Below are 23,656 nucleotides of genomic sequence, written 5' to 3' on the forward strand. Positions count from 1 at the left end.
AGAAGCTAAACGGACTCATCTAAAGAACCATTACTGAACGCTGCAGCGTTTTGTTGTCAACGAGTCGAACATTTTCTCTCCAGGACAGATCAGCAGCTTTCACAGAGTGAAAGAAATACCTCGGCCGACTCGTAGGTGATGGTTTTTGTCTCTGTGTGGACCACAGGCACGTCTTTGGCAGCAACCTCCACTCCGTCAGGAGCCTGAAACATTAAAAAAGAAACATAGAAAACAAAAAACCATGAACATCTAAAAACTATCTGGGATCCAGCATTCCTACACATCTTGGTGTCCGAACTGAACAGTTTTCCAGGCTCTAATTCCCACAGTTCTTCGACCATTTAGGTGAAAATTTTAATGTATAAACACTAATATTCACAAATTATGAGACATTTTTATTGAGGTCAGACTGGAAGTACAAAACCTGCAAAAACCAGAAGAGAAAGAAAGAAAAGAAACAAGTAAATACTGAAGGAAACGAGTAAAAGGAAGTAAAGAAACCACTAAATGAAACTAACGGAAACAGAAACAAGTAATGAAGAAAAAACTACAGAAAATAAGGAATGAAGGAAACAAATAATGAAGAAAAGAACTGAAAGAAGGAAGAAAACAATTAAAGTAAGGAAAAAAACAAGTAATGAAGGGAAGAACTAGAAGAAGGAAGGAAACCACTTGAAAAAAGGAAACAAGTCATTCAGCAGGAAAAGAATGAAGTCAGAAAAGTAACAAGTAAGAAGAAGGAAATTAAATTACTTCCCTCTTTCCAAGTAAGACATAAGAAAACAAACAAAACAAGCAGCTAAGAAATGAAGGAAACAAAGTAATACGGAAGTTAAAAAAACAAACTAGGAAAAATAAGTGAAGGAACTACAAAATGAAAAATGGTGAAGCGGAAGAGAAATTAAAGAAAGGAAGGAGTAGGGAAATAAAGCAAAAAGGAGAAAAAAAAGGAAATAAAGGAGGGACTGTTGGATGATAGATGGAACATTTAAAATATCACTTTTTTTTGCCCTTTCTGTGTTTTGTGATAAAAAACAAACAGTAGGTTGAAGCCACCTGGGGTCAACAGAGGTCATCGCAGCTTCGACTTCCTGTTTCGAGGATCACATGAAGTAAGAGGGAGCAGCAAGCTGCCGACTTTACAGAACATCGGGCAAAATCACGGGGAGAGGCGAGTCACTCCTCCCCCCAAACACACGATGGCTTTTTCTCGACTTACTCAGAAAAATATTTAACTCCTATTCCAGATCCTTCTAGCATCACACATCCCAATGGAAACAAACAAGTGTTCACTCCATCGTCGCCATTCGTTTTAAAGCAGCCTCCTCTCTAACGCACATGACATCAAATTAGGATAAATAAGCTCCACATGTCAGCCAAAGACGGAAACCGAACCACTGAAATCTCCAAACAAGCAGGCAGTCATACATTACTCCCTAATCCAGCGAAGAGGAGGCTGCTGATGAGCCAAAATCACAAGGTTTCCATTAACTTTCTGCACCACAATCACATTACAGGCCCTCTGATCTGAGCAGCTGCAGAACGGACAGATGCCACGAGTCGATTAGTGGTAACTGGTCAGACTTGGTCAACTGGAGAGGAACTGGTGGGAAGGACGACAGTTGGAAAGTTGCTTTACTCTCTGAATCGTCTTCCTAGTAGAGAAATGCAAAACGCCCGGCAGGACTTAGGGAACATCGTCTGATTTTGTATCCAGTGTGATTCAGTAATTAAACATTCTACTGTTTTTTTTATGTTACCACCTGAAACTCCTTTTACCAATAAGGTGTGTTTTTGCAGAAAGAAAACACAGAGCATCTCCTCTAAAACTTAGGTAAAGTCACTCAACTGTAATGACAGTTAGATGATTAATATGAACTCTTAACCTCATCTGTGGTGGAAGAGAGACAAGATGTCTGGCTGGGATTTTCCTTCCAGTGGTTACATTATGAAACATATTTAAAATTGCTCAAAACTGTGTGGAAATATTTATAATTTACAAATGATGAATACATTTCTTCAAATGGAGATGGTTTATTTTTTTTGTCCCTCTGTTGTAAAAAAAAGTATTGAAAATATAACTTATACAGGATGAAACGTTCAACACCATCTTCCCTCAAAGCACCTCCCTAAAATTTCAGGGCAATAACAAAAACCCAGTCTTTAATATTTTCTGACTGATTTCTCTTCCACTGCTCCTTAAAGTACTGAAGCTGCAGGCATGGTTGAGTTTGAAAGTTATATTTGCAGCCAGGAAAAGTAGGAGGAGTGGCATAGTTTGGTGGAAACACACACATAGAAACAAACATTTATGATCAATAATGTCTGATTTTAACAATCCAAACTAAGCTGAAGGCTGCAGTGCTCAAAACTGACCTTTGGTTTAGCGGACTCGGCTTCGTTTTCAGGAACGACTACCGCCTTCTCCTGGTCAGCTGATGCCTGTGAACGACAGACGCACCCTTGTTCAAGTTTTGCATCGCAACTTCAAACATCACAGTCTTGATTCTTATCACTCCTGATAAGGGAAAAAAAAAATCTTCAATTAGTTCATTTTCACTGGGTAAAATGAAGATGCAGTGCCTTGCAAAAGTTGAGATGCAGCCACAAACTTCTGTTTTATGTGATAAAACAAAGTAGCAGAGAGATGAAAGAAATCCTGAACGCTTGATTGGAAAAGTCTGATTGTATTCCCACAGCAGGATGCTGCCACCACCGTGTATTACATATAGCTTCTCATAGCTTTGCAAGGCACTGTCTTAATCCAGAGAGCCGGCGTTCACCTTGTGAGACGGAGTAACCCATCCAGGCGCAGACTGGTGAAACAGCGACGAGTGATCACAAAAGACAGAGAGGAAAGGTAAAAAAAGGACAGTAAAACATCACAGTGAACAGAAACAGGTCAGAACAGGAGGAAAAAATAAAGATGTGAAGGCAGCTAATTGTATGGAAAAACCAATATGAAGCACAAAATCTGGATTCGGAATCTACTGGAAACATTTCACAGATTTTTCAGGTAGATCCATACAATAGATTAATGACCTGTCCTTCAGGGTGGAGGTGGGGATTTTGGAGGATGTGGGGGGAAAAACTACAACCAGAGGTATGAAGTAGGGGTGCACCAATTTATCGACCAGCTGAAACATTTTTTGGGAGATCGGCCGATACCACTGTCTGCTCCTGATCCCTGCGAGAGCAGAAGATGCAAATATGCACGTCATGTCTGCATGTTTGCAGACTTCACTGTTGTCAACTTAGCGACTTTCTTGCTATATTTAGTGACATTTCAGATGAAAAAAAAAAAAAAAATGGTACTGGCCAAAATTTTAATCAACAGGTCTGGATTTTTAGAGGTTAATTGGCCGGAAAACTGCAATCAGTGCACCACTACTATGAAGGGACCTCTTTAGGGGAAATGAGAACAAGGAATAATTTAGCTGGAAAAAAAGAAAAAACAAACAAAAGTCAGTCAGAGCTCCTGGTAGGTTCCTCATCGATGGGAGAGCGCTGCTCAAGCATGTAAAGCTGCTCAATAAAATGCAAAACAAACCTTAAAAAAAGACTTTGGGTTAAAAAACGAGCAACAGAAAGTGGCGGTTAGCCTCCTGAAGGGTTATTAGCCATGCTGGGTTGTTCTGTTAAACCGATGCAGCGATGGGGGGGAGGCGATGGGGGAGCCGGTGGGGGGGGGGGTATGAAGGGCGGATTGCTTTGGGTTTTCATACAGTACCACAGCTAAGGACGCAGAAACCGTAACGTGAGTTGGGCTCGACTTCGGCTGGATTCCTTCGGCTTTCTGCTGCGGCTCATCCAAAGTCTTCAGCTCTTCCACTTCCTTTGTAAACACGCCGACGACCTCTGAACTCTCCACTTTCTCCTCAGAAATCCACGACGCCATCGCTTTCTTCGGCGAGTCGACGCCTCTAATCTGACTCACGTCACCATTTTTAATCTCAGCTTTTAGCAAAGCTTGGCGTTTCTGCTCCTCTTTGCCGTCGGTTTCCGATTCCGCCCGGCCCACCAGCCCTCCTATTTCTTCGTCCTCTTTGTTCTCCGCCTGCTTAAAGATGATGAGCGTGCCTTTCTTGTCGCTGATGGCCTGCGACACTTCCTGCCTCACCGCTCCAGGGCTGAGCTTCGTCGCCGATGCCTCTTCATCCTCCTCCTGGGAGTCCGGGGTTTTGCCCCCGGCCTCCTCCCTCAATGTCCCGTCCATGAAGACGTCGTCGTCCATGGTGGTGGACAGGCTAATGCCGTGGGGTCCCGAGGAGGTGACCCCGTCTGTCACAACGCTATCCGCCACATATTTCACCAGATATCCCGCCGCCGCCTCGTTGGAAAAAAGGAACGGCTCAGGTTAAAAGGACAGAAGGCGTCACGCAACGAGAACCAGGCGGACGCACAAACACAGGCAGAGCACCACAAGTATCCGGATACAATTTACCTTTCAATAATAAAAATGTAATTAACTTCATCTGATCAGAACGTTTGGCAGTTTGGGCCTACTTTCACATCAGATTGATTAACTGATTGAAATCATATTCAGAAGGATCTACATGGAAAGACACAAGAAGAGCAAAAGCAACATAACAACAAGTAGAAACGTCCAAAATGCCCAGAAACAGGAAGTAGCTCACCACAGTGTCTTCAGGTCCCGCTTCCTCCTTCGTCTGCTCATCTTCCGCCTGAAAGGACACGGAAATACAAAAAGTTTGAAAACATTCAGGATTTAAATCTCCACCAGGAGCGCTACTACTAAAGAAAAAAAGATGACCCAGCTTTTAAAAACATAGTTAATTTGTTACAAGTAATCTAATTAGGTGTATCCAATAACTGTATTAGGTTTATTTTTACAGTCAGTTTTAGTCAAAATGTGAAACTTATTGCTTATATTAGATTAGAGACTTTTTGAGTTGACAAATTCATATGATAACCAATTGCCAATGAGATAATGTGACAAATCCAGTACTAAAACTGAAAACACAAAGTGCGAAGTGAATTATATTGTTAACACTGTAAAAACAAAAACAAAACAAGCAAACAAAAAACACCACAAAATGTTAAAACATAGAAGAAACATTAAAATGTGGAAAACCTCTGATGTGAGAATATTTATTCACTGTTGGAAAAACATTTCATGTGAAAAAATGATTTTTTAAAATCTTGTAATTTCAGAAACTTCATTAGAAATCCTTGACTTTTGTTTTCCTGTGGTATGGATAAAGCAGGACAGATGTCGAACTCTGTTAGTCTGTTCAAAATTAGAAAAACAAGAGAACATCCAGTCATACCATCCAAACAAAGCAATGAAAGAAATTCAGAGCTTCTTTTGTGAAACAGTCAACATAGGCAGAATTAATAATGCCGCGCTCCTCCCATAACGGTCTTATGTCCCATTGTTCAGAAACTAATACTTCGAAGCGAAACCCGACAGACCAGCTGGCGATTCGAGTCCAGATCAGCCCTAAAGTCAAACAAACAGTCAGACAGACTGCTGGTTGTACTGGCAGCTACACTTACATCCCGACAAAAAGACACTAGAATCCAGAAACACTCAAAAGTGAGAAAATGTGATGAAAAAGAAGGAAGTCTGAAGCTTGTGTTAGTTTTAAAGATTTAGCATTAGGGCTAGGTGGGGAGTCGAGTTTTTGGCTTTTGAAGATTTAATTTGTGGAAAATCTGGATCTCCCCCACCTACCCACCCACCAAACGTTGTCGGGTTTCCAGCGCGTCTGAGACGGCCATCTTGTTTGACAAGTATTTTACAACTTTATTTGGACTTTGAATTCAGGTTGATTTTACAATTAGGACTAGGACGAGGCTTTTTTTTTTAATTATGAGAATAAAGTCTGAATTGTATGAGAACTGCAGTACAATTTTTTTTAAATTAAAGTAGGGATGACAAGCTTTACAAATAGTAATTAATAGAAACACTTTTAAAATATTAGCATTAAATTATTATCAATAGCAGGACTTCATGCAAGTAACTGCATTTCGAATAAAGATCTACATAAACTGACCTGTAATATTAATTACAGGTGAAATAACCTGCCAATGGAAAAATACATTTACTAATATCATAAGTTAAAAAGTTTTGCTCCACTGACAGATTGTCTTATTTAAAACTAATGCGTCTTTCCTAGATATTGGGGAATTATTTAGTTAAAACAAGCTGCTAAAAAGTTATTTGTAAGTTAGTTTTGTCTTGTTTCAAGTGTATTCAAGATGTTTGCACTAGATTTTGTGTTTTTACAGTGTATAAAAACTCTTGGAAATCAGACGGATTCTGATGCCAAATAGATAAACACTCCCATAAATCGGAGCTCACCACCCTAAAATGTACTCAGCGATGATTCCTACTGCTTGTATTTCACTAAAATAAAGATGCCCCACACAGACATGCCGTCATTACGGCTGCAGCTTACGTCCTGCAGCTCCAGCGGCTCTATCATCGGGGCTTCGTCTGCTCTGGGCGAGCGCAGAGGCGACGACGACAGTCTCTTCTCCCACTCCGTCAGACCCGGAGAGCCGCCGCCGCCGCCATTGCTACCGGTCTCCAGGAAGGAGCGCTTCAGCTCGCTGATGTTGGTCTGGTGCTTGGCCACCTCGGATGGAGGCTCAGAGTCCTGCGGCCGACGCATCGCGGCACAGGGAGGGAATGAGGAAGGGAACGGAGTCAAGCTTTATATAAGCAACAGCAACTCGTATCTCCAAATGAGGTACGAGGTAGAAAAATCTGAATGCTGCTTTTCTCTGGGTTCCTACACATGTTCATGCCAAAACACTACAATATTCAAGATTGTCTGCAAGTACAAATACAAAAGCTCAATATGAGTTTTTGGCAGATATTCTACAGTGAGACAGATTGGATGAACTGGGGGACAGATGAAAAGATATCTGCATTAAAACCAGATGGATGGATGGAAGATGAAACTAACATACAAGTAACTTTTCAGAAGAAAACAGAGCTCGTTTTAGGTCAATAATTCCTTAAATTGATTTAAAAAAAAGTACTAGTTCCTCTGGCAGATTTTATAACTTATAAGATGGGAAAACGTCTTGTTAATAAGTGAAATAATCTGCCAGTGAAATTAGCACTTTTAAAAACAAAACATCAATATTAAATATTTACTTAAAATAAACTATATCTTGTTTAAAAGTTACTATGCATGAGAAAACTAACTTATTTTCAAGTTATTTTTGTCTTTTTTTTAAGTGTATTAAGATATTTGCAGACCACAAATACTTGGGTAAGATTTTATGTTTTTGCAGTGTTGATATAAAAATGGATGGATGAATGAATGCAAGCTGGAATGAATGGATGAACAAGGATAGTGAATGGATGGATAGAGAGATGACGAAGTGATGGATGGATGGTCGGCAGATGGATGTTGAGCTTTTGAAGAATGTGACAATCTGAATTTATCCCAGATTTCTCCCTCATCTTATTAAAAGTAAAGTTCTGGGTTTTTCCCAGACTGTGTAGGAACCCTGATTTCTGCAGACTTACACCACAAACACACACACACACGAACACACACTTTGTTACTATGAGGGAAGTACTTGTAAAGGCTCTGCACAGCCTTTAAACAGAAATATAAACTTAAAAGCTTAGAAGTAACTTATTTAGAGGAAAAAAGTTAGAAAAAAGTTTCGTGCTTTGTATTTAAGCACAACACTCCCACATTTCAAAACAAACCTACTCCAGTTTAATTTGGTTATTTGTTTTTAAAGAGCCTGAAAGATCACAGCAACAACTACTTCAAACTGCAGTCAAGAAAACCGTTCGTAACTCTCTGATTTATCTGTTGATCAGAAGTATTAGTAATTCCTTAAAAGCACCTGCATGCATATTTCAGATGTGCTCCGTTTCTTACCAACCTCTAGCATCAGATTACTGTGCCTGATAAAAACATTTTCCCCTTTTGCTCGTTTTATGAAACTATACTGCAAAAGATAGAAAAAGGGCAAAGGAGACATTAGGCGCTGCAGTTCAACTCTTATCTGGAGAAAATGGGAGCTTTGGCTTCTGTTGCAGGGAGAAACTAAAACAATCATGCCAAAAAATAAACAACTTAAAAAGGACAAAATCCCACTCTTGGGTGTGGCTGAATGATAACCCAGACAAAATGAACAATTAGTTGGCTGTTTGAGGAAAACCAAAGTAGAAAAGAAGGAAAACCAATGAGTGAAAGCTGATTTTGGTTCCTGTCACCCAGCGGGGTCACACAGCGACCCCGGTGTACCTGAGTCCGCATCTCGGAGTCTTCATCGGCTTCCGACTGACAGCGAGGAAAACAGAGAGAAGAAAGAAAGTGAGAGAAGGCAGAAAACCGTTGTGAAAGAGAGGCGAGGTGGATGGTGAAATCAGAAAATAAAGAATTACATGCAGACATTAGAGAAATAAAGAATCTGCTTTTCAGATTTGAAACACCACAGACACAACTTCTGGCTGTTAAGGTTTTAAAGCTCTAACATGAGAAAGATTTCACTTTTAAAATGGACATAAAACCGAGCTGCATGAAGTCAAGTGCAGGTAAAACCAGAAGTTTAAACACTCTGAGTAAAAACTCTTCCTCACTGTCTAAAGTTAAATCAGACCAATTTAACAATTTTTTTTATTTTGCTATCATAGAAGTGCACCAGTTCCTCCTGATGTTTTTCTCTCTCTCATTATTGTGACAATTAGTAAATAAAAATAATTTTGGCGATTCTAACCAGTAGCGCCAGCAGCTGTACGGCTCTATGCTTTGTAGAGACTTTAGATTTTTATTATATAATTATTGTACTATTTATTATATTTCCCCTTTGCTATATACAGAATTGTTGAAAAAAACTGTCTTTTGTGCCAAAAGTGGACACATATCCGTCCTAAACCTGAATGTTATTGGTCCATTTACTTTTATTTGGCGGCTTGGCGTTTTCTGTAAGCTAAACATGAATTAGCAGATTTTTAACCTGCAACCAGTTTTAAGAGGGATCAAGTGAATCCCGCCTGAACTTTTTATCCTGTGTACGGTCTGCCTGCGCTTTCACAAGTTATTTTTCTGTTCGGGAATTGAAGCGCTGACGGGACACCCTATCACTACTCCATTGACTGACCGTGACGCCTTCCCCAACGTCACACTAGACCGGGAGACGTAAACAGTTAAATCTAATCAAAACGTCCTCCGTCTCCTCTCGGACATCACCTGAACCTGGAAATCTCCATCCTCATCGTCCCGTGGATCATATGGGGAGGCTTTGCATTTCTGTCTTGGTTATTTAGCATATTTTCCTCAAAATTGGGCATCAAGTGGGTCACATCTGCTGTTTCTGTACTATGCGCATCACGTTCCTGTATCATATTTGTGCGGCAGGTTTTGTGAGTTTGATCCATGTTGGGGATGCAGCTGCGTTCGTGTGAATCAGGTAGGTGTGCTTATCCTCTGATAATATCCTGTATGCGCCCCTGACTAACTAACCTAAAACAAGAAAAGTTTGGTCTGATTTGACTTCAGACTGTTGGAAAAAAGGTGCAACTGCCTATTTATTTACTTACTTCTGATTTCTACAACTTAAAATTTTAAATGAAAATAAATGTGGTAGTTAAATTTTTCGTATGCATCTGTTTTTTTTTTCCAACCAAAAACACAGCATTTTTTTAGATAGTAATTTTTTATTATTTTTTTTTACTTGTGCTATTTTATTACAGAATGATGCTGTAACTTGGAATTTGGCTGGATTTAGTGCAAACAAAACAAAGCAGGAGAATTAAAGTAAATTACTTTGAACATGCTTAAACAGTCTTTCCTGCAAATTCCCATTAGCTAAAGGGGTCACAGTGGAAACTCTTATTATCTTTAAATAACATCTCACAGTGAGTGGAAAAACTGTGTTACAACTAAGGCATGCTACAACTTGAACCCCTATTGAGCAAGGTAACAATTTGTTGAGTTCAAATGAACAAAAATCCAAAAAGAACAACAGAAATGGTCCTGGCTGCTATAAATGGTTTTCTGCTAAATGCATTTTATATTTTAGTTGGTAAAAACTGATGAGTAATACAAAAGTTTTATTGTAGCATCAAACAAATTACAATTTGTGTTATAATGCGCTTTTAAATGGCATCATAAAGGAAAGGCCCACAGATCAGTGAAATTAAACTAAAAGAACTTATAAAAAAGGAAGACACTCGAAAATAAGAATTGCAAAAACAATAATACTACAAACAAAAACAATAACTAAATTGTGCAGACCAACCATTTGAGTGACCATCAAACATTTGTAGAAAAAAAGCATTTCTTTTGCATTTTTCTACTCTCTTTTTGTCGTACAAACCTCCGTGGCGGTCATCTCTCCATCACAGGCAAAGTCCGTACGTTCGCTGTCAGTCTGCGATTGCAGACAAAAGCAAAACATTCCGAGATGCAAACGAGAAAAAGAAGAAGGACCCAACTTGTAAAAAAAACTACATTAATAATCAACACAGATCTGTTGCGACCACACATGAGAGGCTGTCAGATGATGTCACTGATGTCAGACAAGGACCACAGCTAAAGTCTGAAACTTACCAAAAACAACACCAAAAAAAAAAAAAAAAAAAGAAAAACAAAGCAAGCAGAACAGACTCAGAGGAAGCTGATCGGAAAGTGGACTGTCGCTCAATTTGTTCTGAAGAGGCTGCAACCTTGAACTGCAGGGTAGAAGTTTACATACACTCATCTTTAAATTTATAAAGTAGCATTTTGAACGGTTGTTTTTATAGGGTGGAAGGGTGACCCAACAATTTCAATGGTTAAAAAAATTTGGGTTTCAGGACGACAGAATTGGGCTGTTGAAGTAGTTTTACGAGAAAAGACAAAATGTGTCTGACTTCTGTTTCAAACCCCTCTTATGAAAAGAACGCCACTGATGAACACTTTTATTCTTAGCTTGCATAAAAAAAAAAAAATCACTTGAAGCTTGATAAGAAAGCTAAATATCCATAATCAAACGTTCACAGGCTGAGCCTGAAATGATCAATGCCACCTGCATGTCGGGCAAAATGACAGGTAAAAGTGGCTGTTTTGATTTGACAGCTTGAAATACATTCAGAATAAATACACAGATTCATGGGGGTGAGGATCTTCTGGCACACAACTGAATGCATTTTAAAAATGAAGGAGTTGTGTCCTGATGAAAGTCACTGATTGAACTAGTTGGTCTAAACCAAAGACGCGGCTTTTAAATACGGCTGACCTGCCGATTTAAAATTTTGCTGATACCGATTTTAAAAACAATTTTTAACTGAAAAGACAGCAAATATTGCGACGCCGCAGCAGTGGGGCAACTATTTTCAACCACTGATGTGCAGACGTGACCCAGTGGGCCGATCTACTTTATTTTGGGGTTTAAAATTGTTAGAATTATTTGTTGCATCACCTTTCCACACTGGAAAAAAAGAAAATAAAAATCAAGACCAAGTTATTTTAGGTCTCACTGCTCATGATGGCTGCCTGTAAACTTCTTATCAGCATTGCGTACACCTGTGGATTATTTTGCAGTAAGACACGGTATCAGAATGAAGCTCATCATCAGATTTGATGAGCAGATTTTGTGGCTGTACAGTCGCCCGACTTTCAGGCCCTCCCCCTCCTCTCCGTGCATGTCAACATGGCGGTGATGTGGAGGCGGCTGGCGATCCTCGTCTCTCTGCATCGCTTCATTAAGCTCATTGTTGCAAAGCGCGCTGCTGGATGTGAAATAACACATCCTGACAGCGAAAATCGACAGAAACATGATGCCGATAAGTGGTCGATTTTAAAAGTTTGCGGCTTCGGCTGAGTTGGAAAGAGATGCAGGGAGACCGAGCGGAGAAATGATGTTAAGTGACGATTAAATATGGTGTCTTACAAAACTATCCATATAGACCAACGCAAAGTTTGCAAAATTGTGAAACGGAAGGTCTGGCTTTCAAAATGTTTTACAATAATATCTGAAAAGTGTGGCATGGATTTTTACTTGCCAAACAGCTCGAGCTCAGGCAGACTGCATAGAGAGCACCTGGGAACATCGGTTTTCAAATTTCTCAGATTGTCAGTTAGATTTCGACTCTTTCACTCAAATACATGAGGAGACTCTGATCTACGTTCTAGATATTTGAAGAATCGATAATTGAAGTAAACATCAAATAATATAGTTGATAAATGGAGTATATAAGCAACAAAATTAAAATTTTCTGACAGAATAACACACACAGAGCAGTAATTAAACTAAACTAAAAAACAAATATGTACATTTTACTTTTAAGATAAAAAAAACTCTGTAAATATGTTCTACCCAGAAGTCGTTAAGTGGCATTTTTAGTTTCACCTGGTTCAAATTCTGCACAATAATAACAAACAAAAAAAACTTCTATTAAGCAACTTTTGTAATTCTTTTGTAATTATTGACCTGATAATCAAAAAAATAATGAGTGCTACGTTGCTATTTCAAGCAGAAAGAGTTGGGCTTTTGTTTATGTTAAAAGTATTTTTTACCTGCACATGCATCCTTTGCTACAAATGATGAAGCATTCGCTAAACATTTTTTGTTTTGCTACATTTTAGGCAGTAAATGTTTATTCTCTTATTTAAAAAAGGAATTGAACTTTTCTACAACTTTGCGTTGGTCACAGAAATTTCCAATAAAATACATTAAAATTTCCGATTGCAACATGAAGAAGCAGGAATGTGAAAACATGAATATATTTACATGATGTTGCTGTTTTCTGAGTTCTCGCTGAACAGGGTTAGTCAGAAATTAGGAGATGGGTTAGGCACAAAGAAACCAAGTTATAGGAAGATTTGTCTCCAAATAACAAAAGTCCGCTTCTAGAAATCTAACTTTCCTCAACAGGAAACCGTCTCTTCAGTTGCCGCGTTTCCATCACAAACGCGTGCAAAGTTTTTTGATATGCTGATGTCGAAAAAACAATTTTGCAATTGCAGTGTTATTTCAATGACACAGACATAAGATACTGCGCACAATAAGTCATTAAAATCATGGACGTAAACACTTGCATGAGATGTATTTATAATTCAGCCACAGCGCCATTGCTCATCATCCATCAGGAGTCATTGGCGTCTTATTCAGGCACTGGAGCCACAAGCCCTGCTTACTTGGGGGCTGCGTTTTGGGAAAATTGTAGAAGAGTTATGGCTTCTATACGTTCGAATGTCAACATTTTATGAACTGTGCAATACTGTCAGAGCTCTCGTGGAGCCAGCTGCACATTGTGCCAATGCCTGCAAATAAGCTGCATTGTGCAAATTGGCACAATGCGGAAAAAAAAAACATTTCTGTTGAGGTTTGCGAAAACCATAAAAAACCACCTCATCCTAGCACAAAAGCATTTTATCAAAAGATCGTGTTTGCATTAAGTTAATTTATTTTAGTAACTCCAATTTGCGCAACTTTATGGTCAGTGGAAACAGCTAGTAACTAGCTAATGGATGGTGTCACTGAGTCACAAGGGCATCTCTGTTGCAAGAATCAAACCCGCCATTTAAAAAAACTTGCAACAATGACTCATCCTCATCCCAGCTCCAAACATAATCAAAAAATGGAATTGCTTTTAAATTGGCATATTTATTTTCATAATTCCAATTTACACAATTTTATGGTCTGATGGAATCGTAACAAACTAAATTTGACGCCACTGCAGGTAAAATAATCCCGTGTTTGTGTCTAACCCTCTCATCATGGTGAAGCAGCCAATCAGAAATGAGATGGGGAGACTTGCAGGTTCATCTCTGTCGGCATGAGTGACGTTTGATGGTTTCGACAGGGTGAGACGGCAGAGATGAGGCTCTGAAAGTAGGAGACTGACAGACACTGGGACACAGACGATGTCCAGGTCGGATCTGAACAATTACGGGACAGAATCAGGTGTGAAAAGGTCACTGGGGTCAGCTGGAACACACACCTCCTCTTCCTCTGAACTGTCATGGTCATGGTAGCCTTGGGCTATGGAGGCGGTCAGGGAGGCTGCCTTGGGCTCCAGGTAGCAGAGGCAGAGCGCCAGCGGGAAGGACAGGGTGAGGGCGTAGGGTACTGAGAAGGAAGTGGTGAGCAGGAAGAAGAAGATGAACAAGAAGCAGGGGATGAGGGATGGCGACTTGATGGGGAGGAAGTTCTGCGCGCACTCCGGGATGAAGCGCATCTCGGACAGATCGGGGAAGGTGATGTAGCCGTCCTCGTCCAGGACGGAGGACAGGTCGGGCAGGTGCAGGGAGAAGGAGAAGAGCGTGCCGCCGCCGGCGCCGCGCCGCCCGCCGTGCTCCAGGCGCAGCTTGCGGGCGGACAGCAGCAGCGCCTGCTCCTGCAGCAGGGCGGCCTTGCGGTCAGCGTGGGCCTGCCGCCGCCGGCAGCCGCCGCCGCTCTTGGCCGGGCTGACCGACGACGCCCGCTTGCGGCCGTTCTCCCTGCGCCGCCGCCGCACTTTGGTCGAAGAGATGGGGGACGATGGGAGGGAGAGCTCGGAGCGCAGCGGGTCGCTGGCGTACGCAGCGGGGGGCTGGATAACGCATGTATGGATGGAGAGAAGCGAATGGGGGAAGGAGGCGGTGAGGGGGACACGCATGAGCACACACGAGTAAAATGTGAGGGTCAAAGGAAGGACAAGAAAAGAAAAGCGAATTAGTAAAGCGGACAAAGGATGAGAAGCCTGACTACTGCAGAGGGTTAAGCTGAAAGCAACTGGGAGTTTTACATCAGCCATCAACAAAGTGATAAATAAATAAACAGGAAACAAGATAAAACAGGAACTCTGAGTATACGCCTCGGTGAGAGCCGGTGGACAAATCTTTACCTTGGTGTCGTGTCTGAGTGGCGTCGTGGTGGCGGTGTCCGCGGCAACTTCCTGAGCATCCTCCTGCGCCGCACTCTCCTCCTCCTCCTCAGCCTTCCTCTCTGTCGTTACCGTGGTGATGATGTCCTCCTTGGCTATGAGTTTGGGCGCCCCGTCTGCGGCGCTGCCCTTCACGGGAGTCTCATGGTTCTCTGTGATGGGAGCTGAGGAGACAGACGGAGGAGACGGTCTTTAATCTGGGATTATCAGGGAATACGACAGTTTTAAAGAAACAAAGTATCATTTTTACTCTTAGCAAAAAAATTAAAATGAGATAAAAAATAAAAAATGCAGAAATGTGAAGTTACAACATTAAAAAACAATGTACTTTTTGTCATCTTTACTTAAAAAAGTTAAATCACCAAAAGAGGAGTGATTTTGTTTTTTTACCTGCTTAACAATATTTAATTCAACAAATAAGATAATCAGACTTTTTTGTAGGAATGAGATTGTAGATGCAAAACTTCAAATAGGTTTTTCTTGTGAAATAAAAGGTATCATTACTTTCGGCTAGATTTCAGAAAACTGAAAACAGGATCTCAGTCAGACTTGATTTTAAAAATATTTGCTGTATTAAAAACTGCCTTTTTAATACTGCTATTAAAAGCAGATTTGGGTGAAACAACTCATTTGTTGTAGTTTTGTCCTAATTTGTGTAAGTTTTGTGCCCGGAGGTGGGAGGGCCACACAAAATTAGTGCAATGACCCCAGACGGCCCCCGAGCCTCACTTTGAACACCTTTTGTCAAGAGGAAGTTGAGAAATTCTCACTAAGCTTCCTTCAGTTCTCAGCAAAGGGTTGACCACCTCCATGCCACGTTGCATTGATGCAATAATAAACACAAATCAAGCCAGAATCCAGAGTTTCCCAGCAGGACAATCTGACCTCCGTCTAAGCTGCGGGACATGTTGTAGCGTTTGCTGGACGAGCGCTCAAACAGCGGCGCCGGCCTGGCGATCTGCGCGCTGGCCCTCCGTGTCTGGGCCTGGGTTCTGCCGCTGTAGCGAAACTTTGAGCCGAGGCTGAGGAACTTCTTTGGCGGAGCCTCGGGAGACACGAGCCTGTGACAAGTTACAAACAAGCACATGAGTCAAACCAGAAATAAAACACCGATTTGAGCCACAGCACCAAAACTCCTCATTTAAATGTGTCTCCAGGGAGCCCCCAGGGTGGTTTCGCTGCGCCAAATGACCCGATTGAACGCATTTTAGCTTGAAGTAGCAACTTTACATCATGAACTACGACGAGACTCGGCAGTCTCTTCTTCCCAGGAAGGAAATTAAGTACAGTGACACGAGGAGGAAAGTGCAAAGCAATTTTGGCTCCCTCAAATTTAAATACTGCCACAGAGAGAACTAATGTCAAACTACTTCATTCAAATTTAAAACCCAGGATGTATTATTTTTGTACTATTTTTCCAAAGTTTGGTGTATTTTATTGGGACTTGATGTAATATATCACAAAAACATGTACATAAACATTTGTCTACTGAACTTTGATCCCCCTAAATAAAACATCCACTGCAACTAATTGCTTTCAAAAGGACAGACTTATTCTCTGCATAAATAGAGCTGCTTTGTGTACGAGTCATATGTGTTTGTTTGTACTTCATTTATGAGTATCAGATTATCCGGGTGTCTTTAAATAGAAACTTTTCACAAGATAAAGTAGTACAGAAGTCTAGCTTTGAAACACCAAATGCATGATCTAGTTACTCCTGGACAGAATATTTCTAATATTAACAATATTCCAAAAATGAAAGAAGAAAATCCAAGAAATATATTTATTGTAGGACTTAAATGACATGTTCTGGGCAAAAATAAAAGAAAAAAAATTGAATATTCAATTTTTGTTTTCAGAGGTTCTGATTTTAAATTCACAATTTAAAGGAATAAAATTTAATGGCATCCAGGCTTTAATTTTTTCTGCATCTGCATGTAATCTACCTAAAACTTTGGATTCGTCAGGATTTATATGTAGATATAGCTGAATATCATAAGCATAACAGGGAAAACAAGACAGTAAAAAAACACTGATCCAAGCACAGAGCCCTGCGGTACTCTACAAACAACCCTGGAGTGTGAAGAAAATTTATCGTTCACATGAACGAACTTGAATTTTTGTGTTGATCTATTACATAAAATCTCAATAGATAAGCAGGAGTTTTCTGTTGCAATGCATAAACACATTTTACCAAGACGCTAGACGAGGCAGATTTTGCAAATAGTTTTTAACGTGAAGGAAGCTTTGTGCCGTTACCTGAAGAAGGTGTGGTGCTCCACACAGACCTTCCATAGCCTTTTAGCAGCGCGATGGTTTGGGAGCTTGAAACCAATCGTACTTTCAAACTGCTCAAACTGCAACCGAGACCACAAAAAATGCAAACTTCAGTCCTTGTTCTTATTTTCATTAAAACCCTGAAGAATATTTCCTAATGATATTAGGGCAATTAAATGACTAATCGTGAGTAATTGACTAGTGGATTAATTGTTAACAAATTTAGGAATCGATCGTTGATATACAGACTGCAAAAAAGGCAATTTGCTAAAAGAACATTTTCAGAGTTGTAATTATGCCCGAACTGAACAAAATACCTACAAATTTTCCATTTAAATTATTTTTTTTATTCGATTGACTAATTGCCAGAATATTTCATTATTAAAATGACTGATAGCTGCAACACTGTGCTAGTTTAACTTTCTCTTTAACCAAGTCAACAAAGCCCTACCTTCAAACTCAACGTCCCAATTCAACACTTAATGATTAAAGAGGCAAATGATGATAAATTATGAAACATTAACATTTCTACAATGTCATTACTAGAATGTTTGACAGAGCAGTTTTCCATTTCACCCAAATTTTCACATTTTAAGAACCTCTGGATTCATATTTCCTGAGGAATCATGGATGACTTTAGCAGTCTGTTGTGGTTTTTACCTCGCCGGGTCGGATTTTGATGTAAAAATTGTTCCTTTTGTAGGAGATCTTGAGGATTTTGGGCCACGCGAACCTGTTGATCCGCAGCCTGTCTCTGTAGATGAGGAGGCCGCTTGCACAAACTCCCAGCATGATCTCTACGCCTTCAGAGTCCTGCGAAAACAACACGGTGAGAAAATACATGAACACATCTGCTTCAGGAGGCCGGAGGAAAACCCGCCCAACTGCATCACTCCCCTCTGTAATCCACAGCAAATAAACTTTCATAAAGTCTTCAGTATGTACGGGAAGTGTTCAGGCGTCACAGCAGGACAAAGTAGAAATGTAAAAGAAAAAGGTTTGTGGCGATGACAGGGGGTTGAGCAGGCAGGCATGGAGCGGAGTAAGGCGTGAGGTTCTCTAATCTCCTCTATGCACGTGGCGGTGACACTGAATGGCAGCCAGAGGGGCGCCGACCGGCAGCAGTGAAGGTTTTTAGGAAGAAATAAAGATGATGCTCTTCACTGCACAAGCGTGAAATGGCTGGCTGAAACCAACGAGGGATCCGAAGTGGGAGCAACCAATCTCGTGTGATAAATGGGTTGTGTTGTGTGGAGCCATGCACAAGTGGAAAACACACACACTCAGGTAGTGTAAGCACATGGGAAGCGGCCTCTTACCTCTCCCTCAGCTGGAGCCAAGCTTTCATAGAGATTCCCTACCAACTTTGCATTTCATGAGAGAGGAGAGAAGACAAAAGAGGAAGCTCTTCTGATATGTACATATTTTCTTGTGTATCAAAACTGTAACTAACGGAGGCGGAGCTGATCCCCGACGTCTATTCAGTTCGATCAAAGCCACTTCCTCTTCTCTGTCATCTCCTCCGCATCGCTCACCTCCAGGCCCATTCTGACTCTCAAAGCTCTTTTTGATAATCCGTTTTATGCTCCCTCTCTTTCCTGCCTGATGTTCTGATGCTGCTTTTGATGCCGGTGGAAGAAAAACAGTAAAAAAATAAATAAAAATAAATAAATAAATAAAAAACAGAAACAAAGAAAGAAAAAATAAGAAAGTCAAGCTGGGCTCCAGATCTGCTCAGGCAAACCCACAGAGACGGCAGTCAGACAGTGTGAGTCGACCGGTGCAGAAGCGACGGTAAACGATGTCAAACCGAGGGGTTACTGTGGCAGCCATGATGTTTGTCAAGCAGGTGTGCTGTGAGGCATCGCAAGTAACAGCATGTGTGAAATATGTGTGGGAAGAAACAGATAAAAGTATTTTTGGGACATCTCATATTTAGGAATGATTTGTATCGGATTTTCTGACAAACCTCAACTCTTTACATCTAAGCCTGTCTCACTAAGCACGACAAATTGAAATAAGTTCTATCATTTCCATTCTTATGGTTAGTTAATTTTTATTAATCATGAAAAACTTTGTTTACAGAGACTTCAAAATACATTTTATTTCTGGTTTCATGTGGTTTTTATTTCTGTTTTATTTATTGTTTTTGCTTGTATTTTATTTAAGATGTATAAAATATATTCTGGCTCCAGTGATAAGAGTTGCTCAAAGTTTAGTGATCTTTTTGAGGACAAACTTGCATTATTAAGCTATTATTACTTTAAAATTGTCTTAAAACAACAATATTATCATTTATTGCAATAGAGTCTATATGCTTCAATTTCATCAAATTTGTTATTGTGACAGGCCTACTGCTATCAGCTGTTGGTTTACTGGGATTTTAAGTCACTCAAACAAATAATAAACAAAAAAAGACTCCCTAGTTATATGTGTACATCTTGTGTAACTGGAATATAGTCTATTTATGTTATTTTTAAGTAAGCAGAAGTTTTCCACTTCATTTACAAATATTGCTAAAGAGACTGTATTGGCTGCTGCAGTTTTCCCAGACAGCTTTGGATTCAGGAAAATGCTCCACAAAGAGCAGCTGAATCACAAGGCATTACATTTTATGATGTTCAGAGAAAGTGTCTCAGTTTATTAAGCAACTTTTTCTAGACATTTTTATCAGAAGATGATTAACATTTTAAGCCTAAATGTCCAATCGCACAAAAACTAACAAACAAACAAAAAAGGCAAAAATGTTTGTGTTTTCTTTCTTCTGCACCAAAAAGCTGTGCATAAATATACTGTCAGCAGGAGCACATCTAGAGTTTCTCTGCAGCTGTGTTGAGTCAGATGAATGTAGAGAGGGATGGACAGATAAGACTGCAGTGAATCAAATTTAGAGAAAAACTCAATAGTCCCCCGTAAGCAAACTAACAAAGACATAATAAATATTTAAATAATGTATAGAAAAGATAAAAATCTAATTTTTCACTCTGCTATCATCTTCACTTATAGTGGCAGAACAAGAGCAACACAAAAAGTGGGAGTGGTGCCAATGTGTGACCGATTCTCTAACAATGGCTGAAAACAATAAAAGGCAAATGGTTGTGACACATGAGTAAGAACATGCTAATAAAACATGTTCATTTTATGTTGATGACCATGTGATCAGCAGGTGGCGAGAGAGCGAGTCATGTAATGACCAGAGTGGACAAAGAAGGGGCAGCTGTAAACAATATTAACATAATTTAAAAAAAAGAAAAAATATTTAAATAAGTTCCTTCCAATTTAGCTCCTTGAACTCTGGAGTCCTGACAGATAAACTAATATAGTTCGGACTTTAAAATTTTTTTTTTTTTTTTTTTTTTTCAAATTTTAGAAATAAATCACCCAAAAGAAATGCTAGTTCTGGATAAGGAATACCAACCTGCCATTAGAAACAAACAACACATTTTTTTGAAAAATTAAGAAACCGCCTCAAAATCCGTGTACAGATTGTAGCTGCTGATTCTTTTCCCACACAAACAAAACCCAGAAAAGTATTTATCTGGATAACAATAACTTTTTATAACAGTTACTTTTTATGCATTTTAAAATTAAAATACCAGTGCAGGTGCTTTTTGAGTTCAATGTGTATTTCACTATTAATTCAGCAGTTGGCTGTCATGCTGCACAAAGGCATTTATTTTTGTGTTGAGTGATAAAGTAAAAGAAGGAATGATAAATGAGGAGTTACCACTTTGTCAGCTTGTTACCTTAGCATGATGGAGGTCAACCCCGTACATGGACAGCTTTTTGGCATTTTCCAGGAAGTGGATTTCGGCTTCTGCTGGTGTCATCCCCCTGCAGCAAAAACATAAAACAAACACTAGTTACCAAAATATCTTCGTGAATCAAAACAGAAAAACAATCAGAGTCACTATATTTAAAATCCAACAGGTACAAATCAATGAATGAGGATATATGCGGCCATCTATATAACGTTTACTGTGGATTTTTAATTTTATTTGGCCTCTCAGTCCACAATTTGACAATGGAGTGAATTCGCAATTAATTTGAGAGTTGTACAAACAAATAAAATCTTCTTAAACATTTAATAACTTGGATATAAGAAAAAAGTATTTTTCTGTATTAATTAATCCTGTTTTTATTGATTACGGTTTGCTAAAACAAGTAAATGGTACATGTTTGCTGCAAAAAAAAAAAAAAAAAGCTTTGGAATATATTTTTGTCATTTAAAACAACAACTGTGCCAGAGGATGTGTATATTTTGGATCAACAATGATTTACAAATTCCAAATTAAACTACTTTTCTGTATGATAATAGTATCTGTACAGTAGGTTATTGAAGAGATAAAAACAACAAATGTCTTAAGAAATAAGTCTTTAATTCAAAATACAAAATGTGGCCATCGACTGCTCTCCACTTGACAATATTGGCCCAAATGGCAAAAGGTTTGATTACTGACTTAATCAATAAATGTTTCATTGGGGAATAAAGCATAACAAAACCATGGCTAAAGAGTCAGACACCAACTTGTAGGTCTTGTGGAGCTCCATGACCTTCTCCTCCAGCTCTTTGGTCTGGTTGGGTGCGAAGCGGATTTCACTGATGTAGTCGCTGCCCAGTTCCTCCGGATCGTAGTCTCCGAGTTCAGACTGCACTGTATAGGAGCCCAACAGTGTGTGGGTGGCAAAGGAACAAGGCAGGCGACCCGAAACGACGTCATCCCTCAGCTGCAAGCACAGGTAGTACCTGGGAGGAGATAAAGAGGAAACAGGTTTCAATCCACGGCAGTATTCTCATGTCGAACGGTTTAACTCAAGCTCCAGAACAGCATTACATTTTTTTTAATTAGCTGCAACATGGATTGTCTTCGTCACTTAAATTATCTTCCAAACAGTAGAATAATTAGTCCAAGAAATCAGTAATAATTAGAAAATGCATAACCTTTTTAAATCAGCAGCTGACTCACCTGGTTATGTCCTCGATCAGTTGCGACGGGTCTGGCGGGTAAAACTTCACGTTAAAAGAAAAGTTCCAGGGTCCGCCTGCGACGCAGAAAGAGTGAGAGATAATCACAGTTAGGATTTAGCAGGACAGTGGTACAGCAGGTTAGTCACTGGGACTTAAGACATACTCCGGATCTGCTTCTTAAGCTCTTTGGAAGGGTCCAACCAATTCTGCAAAACCAAAGAAGAAAAAGTCACAACCAGTTTCTATTCAAATTACATAAAGATGTAGTTCTTAAAAGTAAGAGATTTTCACTAGTGTGTCTCACTGACTTACTTTCAAAATGTAATCTAGGAAGAGTTACTGTACTTCAGCTTGAATTATTATGTTATTGCTTGTGAGCAGCTGTATAGTTTCATAAGGGGGGAAATCACAAGTTAATTTCTTTCAGATTACCTTCTGACTCTCTATGTCTCTGTATGTGATGCCAAAATAGTCCTTCTCCAGCAGGTTGAGGTGTTCACACACCTTATCAAAGAGCACTTGGCCTTTGGCTCGTTTCTGTGAGAAGAAAACCAAAAACCTGGTTTAAACTTGAAACAATTAATATATATCCTTGAAATAAAAAATAAATAAATAAAATGTGTATTTTTATATATATGCTTTGAATATTGGAAGCATGTTGTCAGCAGTTCTTAGAATAAAAGAACAATGTTCATTTTACTCAAATATGTACCTATTTAACAGTAAAATCAGAGAAACTGATCATTTTAAGAGGTCTCTTAATTTTTTACAACTGAATATCCTAGCTGTAGTGAGGATAAAGGAAATTTAGTGTATTTTTGGGTTGTAGGTGAAACACAAATTATATTTGTCACGATAAAGAGGTCATGGCAAACACATGCTGTCCACTCGATTAGGAAATTTCACATACAGACAGAATAAATGTAAAAAGAGAAAACTTGTCAGGGTTATGAACAGAATTTTAACTCTACTGGTTGCAGGGAGACAATCCTATCCAATCATCTCTAAGGAAGTCAACACAGACATGTCAGATGACTTCTGCCCAACCTCTCAAACGCGGCACTTTAAGCCGACTGTACAGACACGCAAACAAAAAACGCTGTGATGTACAACACCTCTCGGATCAGGCAAGCAGCTATGGAAAAAGATAAGGACCCAGTAACCAGAGTAAGCAAGCGGTGAACTGTCTGGATGTCTTCGCCAGGGGAAAACAAAAGCAAGCTGGAAGGTAAACTGACCTCAAATCAGATGAGGAACATTGATCTTCATCAACTGTGTCTAAACATAGAACGTAAACAGGAACAGACTCAGAGTGATCTTGTAGGAGAAGTGAGACTGCACAGTCAGACACTTATTTGGAAAACAAAATACCATTTTCATAATCCGTTTCGTCGGAAAGCCACTTTCTGCATAAGTCGCTGCACAAAGAGAAAGTCAGCAAATATAGTTTTACATTTCTCAGCTGCACCACATTATAAATTCAAGATGCTTGACTAATAGAGGATAAAAATATAGAGGATTATTACGATACTTTCATTCTGTTTAGTCACATACTGTCC

The 23,656-nt window shown here is 39.6% G+C and overlaps 1 protein-coding gene across 16 annotated transcripts in view; it reads right to left on the reverse strand.

The window, feature by feature from the left end:
- LOC129378058 (protein 4.1-like) overlaps positions 1–23,656 on the reverse strand; it is a 62,090-nt gene that overhangs the window by 7,842 nt on the left and 30,592 nt on the right. For 7 of the 16 annotated variants that reach the window (XM_055058315.1, XM_055058323.1, XM_055058317.1 and 4 more), the window contains 19 exons: positions 22,530–22,634; positions 22,261–22,303; positions 22,096–22,171; positions 21,657–21,875; positions 20,875–20,962; positions 17,789–17,941; positions 17,111–17,208; positions 15,737–15,912; positions 14,813–15,015; positions 13,928–14,518; positions 10,321–10,374; positions 8,247–8,282; positions 7,882–7,947; positions 6,426–6,626; positions 4,638–4,685; positions 3,731–4,330; positions 2,784–2,816; positions 2,377–2,442; positions 120–203 (listed from right to left, as the gene is read on the reverse strand). In XM_055058315.1, the coding sequence (XP_054914290.1) occupies positions 120–203; positions 2,377–2,442; positions 2,784–2,816; positions 3,731–4,330; positions 4,638–4,685; positions 6,426–6,626; positions 7,882–7,947; positions 8,247–8,282; positions 10,321–10,374; positions 13,928–14,518; positions 14,813–15,015; positions 15,737–15,912; positions 17,111–17,208; positions 17,789–17,941; positions 20,875–20,962; positions 21,657–21,875; positions 22,096–22,171; positions 22,261–22,303; positions 22,530–22,634 (2,940 nt within the window). The remainder of the gene's footprint in view (positions 1–119; positions 204–2,376; positions 2,443–2,783; positions 2,817–3,730; positions 4,331–4,637; positions 4,686–6,425; positions 6,627–7,881; positions 7,948–8,246; positions 8,283–10,320; positions 10,375–13,927; positions 14,519–14,812; positions 15,016–15,736; positions 15,913–17,110; positions 17,209–17,788; positions 17,942–20,874; positions 20,963–21,656; positions 21,876–22,095; positions 22,172–22,260; positions 22,304–22,529; positions 22,635–23,656) is intronic. The other 9 variants (XM_055058320.1, XM_055058324.1, XM_055058325.1 and 6 more) reach the window with 9 other exon arrangements.

This window comes from Poeciliopsis prolifica, unplaced genomic scaffold (assembly GCF_027474105.1).
Source record: "Poeciliopsis prolifica strain line A6 unplaced genomic scaffold, Auburn_PproV2 SCAFFOLD050, whole genome shotgun sequence".
Lineage (NCBI taxonomy): Eukaryota > Metazoa > Chordata > Actinopteri > Cyprinodontiformes > Poeciliidae > Poeciliopsis > Poeciliopsis prolifica.